Source organism: Hetaerina americana, unplaced genomic scaffold (genome assembly GCF_022747635.1).
Source record: "Hetaerina americana unplaced genomic scaffold, ioHetAmer1.1.p SCAF_57, whole genome shotgun sequence".
NCBI classification, from domain to species: Eukaryota; Metazoa; Arthropoda; class Insecta; order Odonata; family Calopterygidae; genus Hetaerina; species Hetaerina americana.
The window spans coordinates 1,912,798-1,929,136 of record NW_027287172.1 but is presented as its reverse complement, the minus strand read 5'-3'; the positions used below and the strand labels follow the sequence as shown (position 1 = coordinate 1,929,136).

General features: G+C 36.3%; 1 protein-coding gene across 3 annotated transcripts in view; it reads right to left on the bottom strand.

Annotated features, from left to right (window-relative positions):
* The window catches only part of LOC139694844 (serine-rich adhesin for platelets-like), a 48,695-nt gene extending 32,720 nt beyond the window's left edge, over window positions 1–15,975 (bottom strand). The window contains exons 1-10 of one of the 3 annotated variants that reach the window (XM_071593366.1): window positions 15,636–15,975; window positions 14,030–14,191; window positions 12,177–12,227; window positions 11,223–11,291; window positions 11,038–11,130; window positions 10,219–10,287; window positions 10,034–10,126; window positions 7,753–7,866; window positions 7,473–7,589; window positions 2,900–2,980 (exon numbers count right to left, since the gene is read on the bottom strand). In XM_071593366.1, coding sequence (XP_071449467.1) covers window positions 2,900–2,980; window positions 7,473–7,589; window positions 7,753–7,866; window positions 10,034–10,126; window positions 10,219–10,287; window positions 11,038–11,130; window positions 11,223–11,291; window positions 12,177–12,227; window positions 14,030–14,191; window positions 15,636–15,764 — 978 coding nt within the window. In that variant the 5' untranslated portion in view covers window positions 15,765–15,975. Of the gene's footprint in view, window positions 1–2,899; window positions 2,981–7,472; window positions 7,590–7,752; window positions 7,867–10,033; window positions 10,127–10,218; window positions 10,300–11,037; window positions 11,131–11,222; window positions 11,292–12,176; window positions 12,228–14,029; window positions 14,192–15,635 lie in introns of those variants that run through there. The other 2 variants (XM_071593368.1, XM_071593369.1) reach the window with 2 other exon arrangements.
* Between the last annotated feature and the right edge of the window lie 364 nt (window positions 15,976–16,339).

Sequence of the window (16,339 nt, the reverse complement as noted above, 5' to 3'; positions counted from 1 at the left end):
TTTCCTGACTAATATTGGAGTGTTTGAAATGATTTCCCCCTTATACTTCTTCACACGGTTTTAACCTCCCCGTATAGCTTACCAATTTCACCCTTTCTCTCTAGACTTTCCATGTCTTCACACTACATTTTCCACCACGCTTCTTTCTCTCTATTTGTTTCCCACCTCAGTTTATTATTTAACTCTGAATACTTCTATCTACTAAACTAAGTGTGTGTATACTTATACTTTCTTTTCTCATTTACCTTTGCAATCATCTTATCTGTAATCCATTTTAGAAACTTATATTTTCTCATTTTTCCTAAATAGTACCGACTCCGTCGCAGGCCTTCCCAGTACCCAGCTTGCTGATACTCCTTCCTAGTCTACCCAGTTAATTCTTTCGCATTCTAATTCCCAAACTGTCTTCCCTGCTTTATCTTTCCGAGTCAAATGTTGCACTTCATAATTATTAAATGTGATTCGAGTCTGCATCTGCATCAGGCCCCTCCCCGGACTACAACCTTGACGTGGTGGAAGGGCTTGTGCGTTTCGATGACCCCTAGAGCTGTGCTGGCGGGAGTAATAAAAATTGCTCCTGGTAGGGTCACCCATGGCAGAAAGGTCGAAGGTTAGGATCCAGACGAAAGGTAGTCCACGCAGCGTCTGTTCCTCAGTTAGGCGGCTGCAATGGCATCTGACCCCAGTGGGGCGGCCAGTAAGTGATGGTGTCACGTTAAAAACACTATTGACGGAAGGGAACGGGAAACCACCTCAATTATCATTCCCAAGAAAAATATGATGGACAATAGAGATATTTTGAGTCCTGGCAACCACGGGGCTCGGCCCAATCCCAGCTTGCTGATACTCCTTCCAAGTCTACCCAGTTAATTCTTTCGCATTCTAATTCCCAAACTGTCTTCCCTGCTTTATCTTTCCGAGTCAAATGCTGCACTTCATAATTACTAAATGTGGTTGGAGTCTGCATCTGCTTCGGGAAAACTGTGCCAATAGATCGCATTAGGTCCTAAATCATTGCCTAACAATAATATAGACTAACTGATACCTTCCTGGATTCCTCGGAATTTTCCACGTGTACCTATGTCTTTTGTGGTATCTAAAAAAGTGTTAGTGATCAACAACTGCTGTTTCCTGCGGAACTCAATAGATTTCTCCCAATGGTCATTCCTTGTACCTAAACTGTAGTTCCTCACCTAATCACCCTCTCTAACTTTACCTACCTGCATATTCCAATCCCCCTATTATTTTTACCCAATATTATTTCCTATGACTGGCTATAAACCCAATCGACTTCTTCCTCTCTATGATTTCCTGGGTTATTTATACCTAAACAATGACCAAGTTTGTTTGTTGAGCTTTTACTTCTACTAATAATATTCTATCATTCGCTTGCTCTGTGTTTATTACCCTTCTTCCTACCTTTATTTTCAGTATGCTAGCCAGTTCCTGCTGACTCTCTTCCCACCTACTGTTCATTTCTCTATAACTATCACTCCAGTAATCCACGCTATCCTTCCATCTCAACTCACAGAGCCCTAACACATCTATGCTTCCTCTCTCCATCTTTTGCTTTATATTCTCCAAATTTCCTGTCCCCAATATTTTCCTAACATTCCAAGTTCCTACTCTAAGTTATCTGGCCTTTTTTTACATCTTCTGTGCTGCTGCTGTCACTTTTGCTTGGCAAGGGTTTTGTGACATGACAACTGCGGCAGTCTTGCCTCCCCCACTGAAGTGCATGACACACAGCCTATTGGGCTGAGTCCTGCAGTTACTAGGACACATTTTCTCCATATTGGCCATTATAAAAAAATCTTGCTATTAATAACTGAGGTGGTTTCCCATTTCCTTTCTCAGTAGCATTTATAACGTGACACCATTACTCAAATGGCTACCCCACTAGGGTCAGATGCCTTTGCAGCCACCTCATCTAGGAGCAGATACTGTGAAAAATACCTTTCATCTGGCTCTTAACCTTCAACCTATCTGTCATGGGTAACCCTACCAGGAGCAATTATCATTGCTTCCACCACCACAGCTCTAGGAGTCATCAGAATGCACAAGCCCTCCCAAGCACATTGAGGTCGTAGTCAATAGGAAGGAGAATAACTAAAACTCTGTTTAATTCTGCAATCTCATTAATGTGATATGGTGAACAGGTAATTGAGAAGAGAAATAAAATAAGAGCACAGAAAGGAGATTTTTCCATATGCCTTATTAATTATCTATTTTATGTGAAAATAGTGGTTAAATTCGAAAAGGTCATAAAACAATAACTGTCGAGCCTGTAAAGTGAAATCATACTGCAAAAAAGATCGTAAAACTTTACTACACTAAAATATGTAAATTTATCATTTGGAGAATGTATATGAATACCATCAATATAAGCTAATTCATTTAATATAAAATTTAAGAAAACCTTGGAAAGTATGGATATCTAAAACAATAACTTCAAAGGCGTTTTTTTCCAAAGATGATACATTTAATCCAATCGTCTTTTGCATTTCCCACTAGTATTGCTGGCAGCAGGAACATAAAGAAGGGTAATTACCAATAAAATATATAAATAACTAATCAGTCAAACAACATCATTCAACTTCATTTGGTTAGAGGGTGCTCATAATCATCAACAATGGTGACTAACTTAGTCTTAGCAGATGATTGCAACAATGAATGGAAACAATTCAATGCTCATTCAATTAGGTGCATAAATAAATGGAGAAAAAAATAAATACCTAAGAAACAGGTGAATGGCCAAAAGATTATAGTACAAAACTTCATACTTCCACAAGCTCTACTCATCTAAACCAAAGTGTTGTTCATGCATGCAGTTTTGTAAGATAATAAAAACACAAAAGAAATAAATGGATGATGGAATAAGAAAATAAATATTTCTTACATCTGGATCTGCACAGTACAATGGCTTGTTTTCCTTCCCTTTACTCTGTTTGCCAGCAGCAGCAGCCATACTCCTTGTTAACTGCAAAAGAATTCAGAATGGAAGACATCATAAGTGTTTTTCCAGCTATCATAAGACATTAACTTCATGTGTACTGAATATAATATCATTTACAAAGATTAGAGCCTCATTTTGATTAAGGATAAATCTTGACCTCTTTCAAGCCACAGTAAACCCTTGCTGATCCAGATCTTCCTAATCTGGACAGTTTAGCCATTTACTTCAGGTGGCTTAGCAAGGGCTCACAAAAAGCAGCAATGCTATATTCTGCCAAAATATACATTTGGCTTGTAAGTTGTCATGAAAGTGGTCAAAAATAATTTAAATATTTCAATAAATATTCTAACTGACAATTTGATACAACGACTAGCTATTGTATTCATACTATTGTATTGCAACATGAAATAATTCATACGTTTATCTACACGCCACAAGTTTTGCAGATGCAATACATTTATTTTAAACAGATCCTGCCCATGAGAATTGGATGTGGAGGTTTCTGTTGGGTGTTCGGCATCACTTGGCACACTATTCCATCTGAAAATGAAGAGGACTTAAAGCTCACCTATTTCCTCTTAGGTTTGAATTTAATTTCCACAAAATGGAAAGGTGGATTTGGGAAAGTATGTTAACGGAAGTTTAAAGACAACAAGAGGACATCCACAATCAGCATGAGTATAAACAATCACATGGGAGTGGAAATGCCTGACAATGCCATACAGGATATAGCATACAAAACTTAAAAGAATATTACACCCAGTGTATGTTCTCCAATTCCATTAATGCATTTGGAAAATAAGAATAATAATAAGAGAATGCAAAAGCAAGGGGAGCTGAATGGAGCTCCATGAATAAGCAGAGCTTCATTTGCCAGGAAAACTATTCTGCTTTTAAATCACAAACACTAAGTACCGTATTTCCCAGCCCATAATATACACTATGATTTTCCACATTAGAATTGATGAAACATACTTGGATCAGACCAAATAGTATTTTAATTTTAACGCTTTATAGGAAGAAAAGAGAATTTTCACACAAAAAATTAGCAACTAAACAAATATTTACTCATCATAGACACCCTTATATATTTGTCATCACTGCTTTCAACATCATACATGCAGTTATTTTTACCGTGGAATTCTATAACCTTCCTTGTGTAGTCAAAGGGTAGTTCTATGCAAGTGTAGTTCCGTTATGCACGAAGAAACCATTTCTCTTCTCGACTCCTTTGCACCATAATGCTGTCCCAGAAAAAAATTGGCAATAGACATACCTATCAATAATTTTCTAATTCAATTAAAATAAATTTTGTTAAAACAGTAATCCAATTCTTCCTGTGTTTTATCCATTTCTTAATATGTCCCTTGAGCTTTGGCCCTTTTAAGCACACAAACCTTAATTTTTTACTCCTATCTGCATTCATTGAATTAACTTCTTGCTTCCTCCATTCTCATGTCATTTCCTCAGTTGGAGGTAGGCCAACATGCCTTTCAGCTGCCCTATTTCTGTGTTCTGAAGCATAATTCCCATCTTCAAGTTTAAATTCCTAGTACGACAATCTTTTCTCTTTTGAACTCATGCAGTTATTCCACTTTAACTAAACATAACAACATTACAGCCTTAATACACTAAACAATCAATATGATTATTGATATGCATAGACAAAGGAATGGCCTTGAATACACTTTAATTCTACTTCCAGGGCTCCAAATGCCAAAAGCATATACCTAACGTAAGGTTTTTGCATTTTTTATAAATATAATCATCACCTATTGGTAAATGTTCTCCACTTTTGATAACTAATGAATTCAAAGCACATGCATAAAAGCACACCATAGCCTTATGCAGTACAGATGTAAATGCGTTATGCAAAAGACCCTTCAATGCTTTGAGAGAAGAGAGCTTCGGATCCCTAAAAAATTATTTTGATGGCCAACATATTGAAAATGATGATGCCATAGTCCAAGAGGTTACTCATTGACTGTAACAGCAAAGAAAGACTTCTTTGCTGACAGCTAGCATTGACTCATAAAGGAATGGGATAAGCGTGCGAATGTAAATGGTGAATATGTATAAAACATAAATTAATTTCAAGAAGGTAGTCTGATTATTATTGCCTCTATCCACTTTTGCGGATTATTCATAGACTTACCCTCGTAAAATGAATTCACTTGAATTTATTACACATGGATCAAGGAACTGAAATTACGAAGGTCACAATATATGAAAGTGAGTGCATGATGGGAACCTTCCTCACTTATTCTCTGTCGTGTTCTTGGAGCACCTCCACCACTATCACGTGCTTTGGGGCTCAAAGCCTCCTTAATCTCTGTAGTTTTCGAGGTAGGTGATGCATCGACATTTCTCCTGGCCTGGTTTAAAACCAGCGTGTCCTGACACAGTTGATAAAAATACAATGCAATTAGATGCTGCCAGTCCTAATGTGCCTCTACCCTTCCTGAATCCAAACTGATCATCACCTCAATTATCTTTTGCCCTGCTCTCCATCCTTTTGTTTTCAGATGTGTGGGAAATCAAACTTACTGTTCTGTCGTCCTCACATGATGTAGCCTTTACCTTTTTTGGAATAGGAACTAACACTGCTCTCACAAAGTCAGCTAGATTCCCTCCTGTAGATGTTACGTATTAGTCCTTAAAGACACTTCCCCCCACATTTTCCCAAACCTTCTATTAGTTCACAGGAGTGCTGCTTAACCCTACAGCCCTTTATGACTTCATCTCCCTTAATGTCCTTTCTATCTCATTATCGAGCATGCCTGGACCTAAGCTATCTTCGTCTACATCATTTTCCCTTTCTAACCATGCTGGCCTACGTTCTTTACCATACGGTTCTTCTACACATTTCTTCCATCTCTCTTCGATCTTTTCTATTTCAAGTATGATTTAACCAAATCATCTTTGACTGTAAACACAGATTTTCCCTTAAAACTTCCAGATAGTGTTTTCACCTTCTTGCATAGTGCACCAATTTCACCCTGAGGATGAGGTATAGATGTAAGTGATTCTAAGAGGGGCATAATCAGGGAGGGGTTGTTTGACACTTACTGAGAGTGAAGGGTATAGGGTGGTTAGATGGGAAATATGTGGAGGGTGGAGTCAGTAGGAGAGAGGGAGTTTTACTATTCACTGTAGAAATGGGATTCTGAGGACAAAAGAGTGGTTTAAAAAATATTGTCATTTAAAAGAACATCAATATTTCATTTCACAATTTCAAGCTGTTCTAAAATATCAAGTCTTTTGCCCTTATTTTCGTAGCAAAGAATCTCCAGATTAAAGTTACATGAGTGGGATGATTGTAGTAGATGATTAGCTAAGAGTGATGTATCATCAGAAGCCCTCCAGCATATTTTAGGTATAATTATGATGTATCACAATGAGAATCTTATCTTGCACCTGAAGATGGCTCAATGAACTGAAACGTTTGGTACCTGACAACTAAATCTATGGAAAAGTACAAATTTGTTTTTCTCATAATGATAAACTTTCACATCATTTCACCTGAATCTGAGAAACAGTGTCCTCATAAAGATGGAAAATAGAACATCATCACAAAAGCAACTAAGAAGTATCCTGACACTGGTGCTATAGGATATTGTCTGTCATAAACATAGTGTCAATTTGATGACAGTGACTTGACAATGACACTTTTCATAAATAATACTCTTGTCAATAGTATCCCAATGCAATTGCTTTTCGTTTACCCATTGGAGATGAAACATTTCAACATCATTGAGAATAAGTGCCCATAGTGTTGATAATCTTGTTACTCTCTTTGAAGCATCTAGCTCCTTCATTTTGTCCTTGTTCTGGTAGAAAATGCAAATCTTTGATCACTTTCCTAGACTAACAGCCACACTAATACCTTTTTCCTGATTTTCAACGATTCTTTCCTGTTGTTATTTTTATCCTCTTATGAGTTTCTATGGATTTTTCTTCAAGGTCATTTTTAAAATATGCACAAAATTATATTTGACTTTCCACAAAAAAATCACTGATAATTTGTCTGAACACAAGTTTGGAAAAATATATGATCGCTAGCGATACTAAGATGCTAAGGGAACCAGTGCTAAACACAAACTGAATTAGCAGATGCAAATTCATTCAGGAATTACTCTCTACTCATTACTTGTTATGTGATGAGTTGCTAGTCAAGCAAGTCATTTTACGGACCAATAGTTTTGCTCATTCTGCAAATAACTCGCTGCGCAAGAAACTTATTAAGGGAGGTTCTACTGTATTTCAGTAACTTGGATTTTGATGTAAGGGGTTGGTTAGTGAAATGGAAATTTAGGAAAGCGAAAAACAGAACTCTAATTACAGCATTCATACCCCCAGGATGACTCAAATGAAAACTTAGAGATAACTAGGAAGAGCATGCAACATATTGTCAAATATATTTATTTGTGATTTGTTGTAATCATTTCCCCCAATTATTTTTTGATAAATCACAGAAACATGGAACTTAGGATAATGTGACCAATTCATAACTCACAACTGAATTTCCTTGCAGGACAACATGAGTTTTGACAGGCAACTGTTCCCCTTTGTGGATTTGCTTCTCATTTTCAACATTCTCTTCATCTGCTCCACATGTGTCTCCCTCTTCATCCTGAAATTCAATTCAACTTTACTTCAACAGCACAATACGCTAAGATGCACATGCTTCTAGCAAGAGCACCATAGATGATTCACTGAGGAACATCAAATAGACTATAGATACAACAATTATTGAGTACTGCCAAAAATATTCCTAGTTTGTTGCAATAAATTACCATCGTGCTATAATCCTCGCTGCTTGAATCGTCTTCTTCCTTGATGCATACTCCATTATCATCACACGAAAACTTTTCCTTGATTTCTTCAGTTGCTGCATTATCACCATGAAGCTGGAAAAAACATTAACACAAATTATATTGAATATCCATTCATCATACACGTTGGAATTCATTACATAGGGTCATAATACAATTAGTGAAGTATTAGCATAGAAAGAGTTGTCCATTATTACCCATGATTTTCAATGCACATGACGAGGTAATGGTTAGGAAGACATAGAAAGAGCTGGAGGCAGAAGAGCAAGTAGGTGAGGAATATATATAATCAATTATACGTTCAGCCAAGGGGTAGCAATCACTGAACAGAGCATTAAAAAATATTTGTGAGAAAAAAGTATTAGGATCAATTTAACAAAACAAAGGCTATGAATGTTACAAGGAGGAAGACTAAGTGTAAATGTTGAATTGGCAGCCATAAACAAGAGCACAAGGAACAGTTTACATATCATAGAGTATTTTGGACCAAGATGGTCAATGCAGTCGAGATGTAAGAAGAAGAATTGTATTAAGGAAAGAAGCTTTCACAAGGAAGAGAGAATTAATGACAGAGATAGAGTAATAATAATGAGTACAGCGAGGATGTTCGGAAAAACTAATGAAAATTTGGATATGAAGAATTTTTTTCTTCGGGCTCGAAATTTGAAGATAAGCATAATTTTGAGGCCTTTGAGATTCCAGTGTTAATAAGAATTGAAAAGGTAAAAGAGATGGAAAGGAAAACAAGCATTGAAGTTAGGGTCATGCCTCAGGAGAAAGGATTAGTGGGTGAAACCAAAGAAAGTAATGTAAGGGGCTGGTACATTTCCCTATCAATAAGCTCCATATCCACCTTTCCTGTCTCCTTATGATTTCTCCCAGCAATCCCCTCTCCTTCCCCACCATGCCTAGAACTTACTTATTTGTTTTCCTTTCTGTCCATATCACCTTTTTCACCCTTCTCCACACCCACATATCAAAAGCTTCTAATGCCTATGCCTGTCATCCTCCGCCTATGACCATATTTAGGGCCTTACAAAATCAAGCTTCCCATCAAACTTACGAGTCTCTTCTTAAAATCCTGTCATCGAATTCTTCCTCCTTGGGATAGGTTTCTCGGCTTAATGCAATTTATTCACTCATGTTCCCCCTGCATTCACCATCTTGGTGCAAAACAGAAAACATTTCATTCTATAACTGGTATGGTATGGGCTCGAAACAAAATCACAGTACCAAATGACCTCATCACAAAAAGACTTTTAGGGTGTGGTGATGTAGTTTCATTCTTGTTAAAAATGGCATCACTCTAAGAATGAAAAACAATAGTGTCATGAACTTCAATGCACTTAACTATTGAATCTTATACATGTCTTGGATTAGCTTGCCTGAGGCAAACCAGCTAGATGCAGTCACAGCAAAAGGAATTGAAATACTATGTAGATTCACATTTGATTAGGTACACCTTTACCTTGGACAATATGGATCCTTGATAGCTCAGGACTTGGTTAACCAATATTCTACTCTGTAATGACTTAATGTATTATCCATCATATTAGTCTTGGGAATGATAATTGAGGTGGTTTCCCATTTCGGAAGTGTTTTGGACCAGCACGGTCAAAGAAGTAAGGAGAAGAATTGGACGAAGAACGTAAGGAGAAGAATTGCGCTAGGAAAAGAGGCTTTCACAAGGAGGATGGAGTTGATCACAGGGATGTTGGGTGAGGATATTAATAAAAGACTCGTATAAATTTGATATGGAGCGTAGCTATGTACGGTGCGGAAACATGGTCATTGAAGCAGAAGGATAGACGTATATTGGAGGCTTTTGAAATGTGGGTGTGGAGAAGAATGGAGAAGGTGAAATGGACCGAGAAGAAAACAAATGACCAAGTACTTGGTATGGTGGGCAAAGAGAGGGGTTTGTTGGGAGAAATCCTATGGAGGCAGGAAAAATGGATGAAGGGCGTATTGATCAGCAGTGGGATGTTGAAAACTGTAATAGAGGGGAGAATGATAGGAAAACAAGGAAAGGGAAGGAACAGGATAGAGATGTTGGACAAGATGAAGGGGGGAAGGAAGTACTCAGAGATGAAGTGGGACCTGATGTAGTCTAGGTTGCTGGATTGTGTTTTGTTAGGAGTCACAAAATATTTATTTGGTAGCTGTGCCCATCCAAAAACCTACCTTAACTGGTAGATTACCTAATAATAATAATGACTCAATGACAAAAGACTAAGCTTACCTCCTCAGGATGTGGATTCATGTCGAGTGCAATAATTTGCCTATCATTCACACAAGAAATATTTAGTAATCTCACGCTACAATTCTTCATTGACTGAAATAGACAGAAACACCATGTGACCAAAGCAGACAGAGGACAAGTAAAACCCAACATTCTCCATTTGATGATAAAAGATGGTTAATTACCATTGGAATGTCCATGGGATCATCAGGAACAATCACTTCTCCACGCTCAGTTTTGATTTCCTCTGAAACCTAATTACAGAACTGTTTAAAAAATGTGAAGGAACCAGAGAGAGAGGAAATAAAGAAAATTCACTATACTTTTGAAATGCTACGAATTCAGACCATAAGTAATGCAAGAAAATAAAAAATTAGTAAAAATGTCATATAAGTATTCCCTTAAATCAGTGTCTAACATTACATAGCCTTATGGATATTCCTGTAAGCTCCCAGAAAATTTCCATAAATACCTATGTTTACTGTTACGCTTAAATTAAGTTTTCAATATGATTAAACCCTGTCTCCTGCAGAACTCTATTACTCTTCCCATGGCCATTCCTTGTTCCAAAACGGTAAAATCCTATACTTGGCGAACATTTCTCCATCACCAGGGAAAATTCTGAGCCATTTGCATGGTGACTGCTTTAATTTTTAAACTATTATAAACCTCCCATCAACCAATTATATTATTATAAATATTAATTTTTTTTATTTTAATATCATACAATTTTTTCAAATAATTTTAATTTTAATAATAAATAATTTAATTACATTTTTCTAATTCATTAATGTATAATTAATAAAAACTTTTTAATGTTTTTAATAATTTGTTCATGGTGAACCAGCTGGGTGCAGTCAAAGCAAAAGGCATTGGAATACTATGTATATGCATACTTGATTAGGTACATCTTTACCGTGGACAATAAGGTTCCTTGATTACTCAGAACTTGGTTAACCAATATTCTACTCTATAATGAATTAATGACAAAAGACTACGCTTACCTCTCCAGGGTGTGGATTCCTGTTGAGTGAAATAATTTGCTTATCATTCACACAAGAAATATTTAGTGATTTCACGGTACAATTCTTCATTGACTGAAATAGACAGATATACCATGTGACCAAAGCAGACAGAGGACAAGTAACGCCCAACATTCTCCATTTAATGATAATTTATGGTTAATTACCATTGGAAAATCCATGGGATCATCAGGAACTATCAATTCTCCATGGTCAGCTTTGGCTTCCTCTGAAACCTTATTACATATATGTGTTAAAAAAATAAGGATACCAGTAAGAAAAGAAATTAAGAAACATTCACTATACTTTTCAAATACTAAGGGGCTATTACGAACTAGAGATCGCAGCCACTTCCTCAGTTGGACTCAACTGATGTCAGACTTTGTAACTCCACCTACTGTTATTACAAGTGAGGGGACCGTAGTCTCACCACCGGTCACCGTGTTTACTCTAGGAATCAGAGTTTTATGAGCAACTGGAAGCTTTATAGGCATGAAAATTATCGTAATCATTAGGCCCAAAAATGATTTTACCCATTCATTAGCAGAGGAATGGTATTCAGGAACCTTCATAGAAAGAGGCACACACATTTATTAGGCAAAAATCATTAAAGTGACACGAATACTGAATTAAAATGTGTAAAATTGTTGATTAATGGATGCAAAGGTGAAGAGAGTAAAATGCACTGAATTCTTAGACGAGAAAAAATAGACTAACATTCACAACTTACTTCATAATCGCTTTGCACACTGAGACTCAATTATGGCATGGTATAACCAGCAGGCAGAGTCACTCTGCCTTTTGTTACTGTTTTGGTCAGTGAGACTCCGTTCGAACGTTATCATACCACAGACAGGCAAACTCGACCGGCAGTGTGCAGTTCGTAATAGCCCCCTAAGAACCCAAACTTTAAGTAGGACAAGAAAATAATTCATTTGTAAAGAGGATAAGGAAAAATCATGGAATGCCATCAAATGCATGGTTTTAATTTAACAATAAAACTGATCACATATTAAGTATTTATCCTAATTATAACTATTAACAAAGGACATTATTAATAAAACTATCAACACATGTTATTCTGCAATAATTGTCTATTTTACACACACATTCAACAGTACCTCTATGGGAAGGATTTTTTCAATACTGCAAGGTACAGGACTTAGGTCAGCCTGAAATAGAGAAAACATACCATGAGTAGATATATAAATATACACACAAAGATACATGTGATTTCTGACATTTCTCTTGTTATAACTTCATGACTCAATCTACCCATCAAAGGAGTGAGATTTTTCTATTTGACTTTATCCAAAACCACATTCAATTCATTCAGTATAATCATAAGAACGTTTTAACAAATCTAGCAACATCACGGTGCTACATAGGGAGGGCAATCCTAATTACCCACATTAATTTTTCAATAACCTTTACCACTCCCTTCTCTAACATAGGTACCTAGCATCCTTTCTTGGTAAATAAAATTCACAAATACTGCTACAGATACAAACCCTCTTCCATCAAAGATCCTTACCCTCTTTCCATTTCCAGTTACGCATGGAGAGATCATTTTTTCTCTGGTGTTATAATCATTATTTCACATCTTGTAGGAAATAAATGTAAATTATATTTCACATAATTTTACAATTTATAGATGTACATGCTTTTCACAATCAAAATAATCATTATTATAAAAAATGGTGAGCAGTGTTCTGTTGCAGAATTTTAGCAATTATCATGATGGCTTTTTTTGTTGGATGAAGACATTTCATAAATGTAGCATGGCCTCAGATTTCCAGGTCATAACGAAGATAACTGTTAAAAAAAACATAGCATATGGACCTTGGGTAAATCATAAATCCATTGATTCCATTATTCATATATCCAATTGATTCCTCTAGATTAGGGTCTTCGTGTACAAAGGTTGCATCATCTGCACACAAGATGTAAGTGGTCTCAGTGTTACAGGGAAGGTCATTAGTCATCATAAAAAATAGCATTGGAGATTGAGACCAAGAACTGAGCCCTGAGGGACACCATATTGTATTAGACGCAAGAAAGACTGCAAAACTTCCAGTGCAACACACTGTGAGCATCCCAATAGCTAAGACTGAAATAATAAGTCCTGCTCCATTAAATCCATGATACTTTAGTTTTTCCAAAAGAACTGGATGGTAAACACAATTAAAAGCCTTAGTCAAGTCACAGAGTACCAATGAAATGTTAGACTAATTATCGAAAACATTTAGTATGATGCTGATAACATGATGTTAAGTCTGTGTTATAGGGCTACCTGAGCAAAAGCCCTTTCGTAAGGAACTAAGCAGGTTATTGCTTTCCAGGAAATTGTAAACAGTAATTTCATCATAATTTTTTAAAAATTACCTAAATCAGGCATGATCGTAAGGAAAATAGCTCTGAGGGGTTGCATTTTTCATCCTTTATGTAGATGGGAACAACTCATATTTCATGACTTTAGGGAAGACAACAGAGTGTAAACAAATATTAATTACAATTTATAGAGGATCAGCAATAAATGATACATGACTATGAAATCATATAACTACAACATCATCTCCCCTACATATCCCCCATAATCCCTAGATGTTCTACCAACTGACAGTAACCCTGGGCAATAAGATCTCTTGGACCATTGTACCAACCCAGGTTTAACACCTGGCTTCCAGATACCGACATGGGACAAGCACATCACTGTAATAGCATGGAGGTCACCCATCCAGGGTCCGCACAAGCCCATCATTGCTTAATTTCAGTGATCCAAGTGGAATCAGTTTGTCAATGTGGCTAGGTCCTTGCCCAGCATGTGCAAACCTTAATTTGTTCTACCATTAAAAAATTGTACCAAAGACAATCCACATATGCCTAACTTGGGAGGACCCCAACCCAAGTGCACAGATGGTTTACCAAGTGGCCTGAAACTTCTCAATAAGCTGAATCTCAACATTTTCCTTACCACAATTGGAGTGCTTTCAGGAGGACAAACACGTCTGGCAGCATATGCACGGTCTATTGATGCCTTGAAGACCTTACAGAGTTCTTTGAATACCTTGAAGTCCTTCAGTTTTCTCATGCATATCTCACAAACACATTGAGGGTATATGTCTCCGGTTGACACCTGTAATTTTAAAATGTCTCTTACAAACTTCAAAAATGTACATTTCCTCCACAGTTGAACCAGACCAATCAATATGCATTTACAAAGACATCCTTAGTGATCCCCATACAAAGCATTTCAGTTATCACTTATGGCACACCTGGTAAGTTTCAGTCAGTACTCAGCAACAACAAAATGTCAAAAATACCATGCAGGGGTAACATATTTAAGTGGGGTTTGGAACACTCTAATGGTATCCTCACAAAGATGATGTTGAACTTTTCATAAGCAACTATCGTGATACAAAACATTAAGTGATTAAAAAAACTTTAGCTCACAACAGGGTGGAGATGTGTATACTTTTTATAGAAATCTGACTTTCAAAAGATACATCATCCATATTTTCCATGACAGTAACAGATTAAACAAATCTTTGGTATCCAATTCACTATCTGTAATCAGAAGAAAAAAATTGATATTCTAACATACATAAGAAAAAAGATAGGGAGCATTAATACATTTCACTCACTCAAAATGTTAAATTTTTGATAGTTAACCTCAGTGTGAAAATACATTTGCATTAAAAGCTTTGCACATCTTCTATTAATTCTGGGGCCAGAACTACTATTTACTCATTCAGAGTGAAAACTGATTTCTTCAAAGAATGGCACACCTATAAGGATTACTTACATGGTTGAGAAAGGACCAGTGCTGCTGTCCTTGATTCTTTTAATAGTAACTGTAGCATGGCGATTTTGCTACATATCCACGTTATTGCAGTTAGAAAATATTCTATACCTACCAACAACAATTTTTTTAACAATTTTACAGATTTTTACAATTTTCACAGCTTTTTATTATTTATCATTACTTCTACCACTTTCCTATTCACTGAAATCAGTATACTAGTACATGCCCAATAGGATGATGACTATTAGAAAGAATAAACTCGTCCAGAGAATCGTCTAGTCCACCAACACATTAACATTCAACCAATTTTCACCCTTAACTTACTCAAAAGATCCCCCTCTCTCAATATCCCAATGTACTATTCCATAATTTTGAATAGTACACTTGACTGATGTGAATTCATAATGATTTAATAATTTATTCACAGCTGAAGTTGTAATTGTAGTTGTGCGTCACTGTTACATCAAGTTTTATTGTACAAGGTATGAATGACATGAAGCAAATAAACAAACTTTGGCCTAAGTTGACAGTATTCATCTCATTTCAGACAGCTACCACTAATGCGTTTTTGTTTTTAGAGAAAATATTTCTGGAAGTAGTAAGGTGGTTCGTCTACTCCAGAGAAATATTCCATTATTTTTTGGAAAGTTTTTGACCAATACACAGACTTGGAAAATAAGTACTAAAATAGGCCAGACACTATGAATATTATGTATGAAGTGTAATCACTTTACATATAAATGAAAAAAGCGTTCTAATTACGCTTTTTACTCACTTCGAATTCCAGCAATTCAGAGATTACATCCGCCGGGGTGTATCCATCATAATATTCATAGATATTAATCAACGAGTCACTAGGACACAAACAAAGCCGACAAACAGTAAATCTCTTGTCATCTTCCATTTCACTTCTTGAGCGCCAAATAAAACATTGAAACAGGATAAAACGTACACTTCACGGCCATCGGCTCATATTTCGAAGTAATTAAGTGTCTTGTATCAATGTCGTGCCGCAAAAAACATTCAAATGACTAAAAAACTCATGCAATCGAAACCAGCTTTATATTAATTATGCGTCTACCGAAAATAACTTTGAAATGGGTAATGAAGCTGTTTTGTTTTGCAACTGAATTAGAAGCGCACAACCCATGCCTCTCTGTTTTTCCGAATGACCAATCGAATAAGGATATCGTGTTCCGATTGGACCAATGAACATTCAAGTTGATATTTGAAACTACTGGAGATGGAATTGATATTCTGCTTTGGCTAAAACGTGTCAATGAAATATGTTTCGAGTCCGCTTTCGCTTGACACTTAAAATAGTTTTGCGACAATATTTCCTGTGCCTGCAGTTACTTTAGTTCTTCAAATTTTAAATGTAACAAGTGAATCGACCTGACTAATTTACAGTGAACAGCATTATTTTATATGATTTCATATCGTTATTTCGCAATGATAAAATATAAGATATATCATTTA